The sequence below is a fragment of the Odontomachus brunneus genome, unplaced genomic scaffold (genome assembly GCF_010583005.1).
Source record: "Odontomachus brunneus isolate Ranch 3 - 2012 unplaced genomic scaffold, Obru_v1 Obru_scaffold_152, whole genome shotgun sequence".
NCBI classification, from domain to species: Eukaryota; Metazoa; Arthropoda; class Insecta; order Hymenoptera; family Formicidae; genus Odontomachus; species Odontomachus brunneus.
In genome coordinates this window covers 635,856-638,933 of record NW_022639602.1, presented here as the reverse complement: position 1 = coordinate 638,933, position 3,078 = coordinate 635,856, and the positions used below count along the sequence as shown (strand labels likewise).

General features: G+C 43.7%; 1 protein-coding gene across 3 annotated transcripts in view; it reads right to left on the bottom strand.

The window, feature by feature from the left end:
• Positions 1-6: 6 nt before the first annotated feature.
• LOC116850680 (histone-lysine N-methyltransferase SETMAR) overlaps positions 7-3,078 on the bottom strand; it is an 11,378-nt gene continuing 8,306 nt past the window's right edge. For 2 of the 3 annotated variants that reach the window (XM_032829267.1, XM_032829268.1), the window contains exons 2-5: positions 2,311-2,459; positions 1,800-1,973; positions 842-940; positions 7-517 (exon numbers count right to left, since the gene is read on the bottom strand). In XM_032829267.1, coding sequence (XP_032685158.1) covers positions 383-517; positions 842-940; positions 1,800-1,973; positions 2,311-2,448 — 546 coding nt within the window. In that variant the 5' untranslated portion in view covers positions 2,449-2,459 and the 3' untranslated portion in view covers positions 7-382. Of the gene's footprint in view, positions 518-841; positions 941-1,799; positions 1,974-2,310; positions 2,460-2,652; positions 2,881-3,078 lie in introns of those variants that run through there. The other variant, XM_032829269.1, reaches the window with a different exon arrangement.

The following is a 3,078-nucleotide window of genomic DNA, read 5'->3' as shown; positions in this document are numbered from 1 at the left end:
AAAAAAAAAAAAAAAAAAAAAAAAAAAAAAGAGTCGAAAGGAAAATATCATGGATGTGATGTGCGTGTGATGATAATGAGTGTAAGTGCATGCACGCACGCACGCACGTACAATCGAACGAAAGAAAGCATCGAGCGAAAGAAGCACGAGTCTTTTTCTCTCTTTTACTTTAAATCTTTTTCTCTCTCGTGCTTCTTCTCTGAATGCTTCTTCCAGCGAGGGGAGCGCGAAAGAAACACACGGAAAATTACAAAAGGACTGGCCCCGCATGCAGGTAACGATATGTGCCGATCAGTTAATCGTTTCGATCATCCGATCGGTGTGTGTGGTCCATCCGTCCACCTTGGGCCGCCTCCTCTTCCTCTTCCTCCGCTCCCTCAATTTAGTACGCCGGGCTGGTGACAGTGGACACGTGTTTCGGCGTATGTTGGCCCTGTGCCAACGCTCCGCTCTTTGCCGCGTTAAACTTCAGCCAAGCGTCGTAGCCGTACACCACCATCGCACAAAATCCGAAGAACTACACAGAGAGAAACGATATCAGAATGAATTGAGAGAGAGAGAGAGAGAGAGAGAGAGAGAGAGAGAGAGAGAGAGAGAGAGAGAGAATGCGTACGATTATTCGTTCGCTGCCTTCCTAAGGACAGTGTAAAACTGTCGGAATCGACAGTTGAAATAATCGGCTCTAAATGCCGATAGTTTACAATTGTCCTAGTACACGCGACAAGATTCTGAAAGATATCTATAGAAGCTCTAAGATCTTTTGCGAGTTCTTAGGGAATTCTCTTTTAACATGTTGTCTTCATTAACACGTACGCGATCAAAAATATAAGAAAATTCTTACCGCTGCGACACCAAAGGCTTCTGAGTGGCGCGCATAATCAGCTGCGAGAGAAGCAGCCAACAGATAGAAAACAGTCCACACGGTGCAGAATATGAATTCCTATAAAAAGAAGCATACATATAGAAATCATCACGTACAAATAATCAGCAGTTTTAATTCACAACCTTATCTTTCTTCTTGATCGAACGACTCGCGTACGCGACCAAGATCGTAAAAATGACCTCAGAGACGTGACTAAATCATAAGATGTAACGGCACATATACCAAAAGAAAATATGCAATTGATTTTCTGTTATCCGGAGATCAAACGAAAGCTTGATACAGAACAGAAAGGTTCCTGTAGGAGGTTTCCTGTGCACTTGACAATTGTTGAGTAAATTGTTTTCAATCATTTCAACCGAACTTTAAAGCAGCCGAATGTTCAGACGAACATTTTCGATCAGAACGATAACAGAGATATCGCTTCTTGTTCCCCAGTTTTTATCTGGTCTCTATGCACTCTATGTACTGAGATTTTCCGTGTACATACATTAAACACTCGAGATTGGACGTTGAGAAGCATTAAGCGACATTACGAGAACCGGCGCGTAATGCCTCTCTATCTCGTAATGTTACGTTTTAAAAAAGGCTAACCTGATTACGAGCGATCATCGGCCCGCCGCCGCCGACGACCGCCCTCATTACGTCGCCCGCGATCGATCGTTCACCTGTGAATATAAAAGTCGGTGCGGCAGGTCGATTTTTAGATTCCTACGTCACGCATGGCGACTTTCTAACCGACTTTCACCCACTTGCTCCCATATCATATACGGACATTATGTATATATTTGTTTTCCCGGTGTTATCGAATACGAATAGCACTATAACGTATACTCGCTTCTATTTTAAACGCACTTCTACAAAATGAGAAAAGAAATCTCGCAACCAACATGCAAATCGATCGAGCGTCACGACTTACAATCTTGAGCCATGGAATTTTTGAGAACTTCTCAATGATATGGAAGAGGTATAGCACGAGCAATATCCCGGTAAACCAAAAACCACCCATGGCCACAGTATTGAACCATCCTCCCCGGCTGTGACTGCTCAGGGTCGAGACTGTTATGCATATAAATCCCAAGAGATTCAGCACCTGAAAGAAGACATATCCGACGCGATTATCATTCATGAAACTATTGCGCAGTCGAGCGAGCACGCAGTGTGCGCAAATACAAAGCTCTACTCGGCTTTCGCGCGAGCGGCGTGAGATTTAAGACACCATTATAGTATGATGATGCAACTGGGCGTTTACAACGGCGCATCGTAATCCTGGTTCGCGGCAGGTGTGCGTTTTATGCGATAATATTCTGTGTGCATCTTAATTAACATGTCATGCCTATTTTCTCTTATGATGTATTTTCTCCTAAAGATTTCTGTTAGAAGGATGTATCCTTTCCACAAGTACTGGTACAAATGCGACTGTCACTCACCACTTGTATGATTTTTAGGAGGCCGGGTAATGTTTTCACATAGGTCGGATCGAACCGCACATTTGGCTGCACGGTCATAGTGTTGGTAGTCACCGTCGTCGTGGTAGTATGCTGTCCCGGGAAACCTTGCTCCATCATGGTTGATTACTCTGAAATGAAGAGGTAATTATTCGAGAATCACAAGCCTCGACAGGGTCGAACGTTGAGGAGTGTACCAACGTGCAAACGCGTTCATGGGTGAAATTTCGTGACACGCGTGATTTCATTCGCAAAATCGAATAACTGAACCACATGATTAGCCGCGCCGGTATATAACTGACACATACGTGATACATTTCTTACATGTTATTGCAAAGAAACACAGTCACTGAGCCGGGAAAGGAGCATACGCGAACGCGATTAATCCACGCGACTGTCGTCGCCGTCTGGTCAAGCGCGTGACTACAACGATATTCCTCGCAAGGGCGCGTCTAAAGCGAAATGGGACGGTCGACCAAGCATCGACTGAGCCACACGACTCGAGGGATGAGGAAGATAGACCTTAAAATAAAGATCCATCAGTGGTACGTGTCACGCGCCGTAAACGCGCGCACTCCGCAGGATCTATAAAGACTGGAGTGCACTTCTGAGTGCATACGTACGTACTCGCTGCTCCCTGCTTTCGGCTTGAATCTTTCAACATGTGTGCGTTTATATATATATACATATATATATATATATATATATATATATATATATATATATATATTTTTTTTTTTTTTTTTTTTT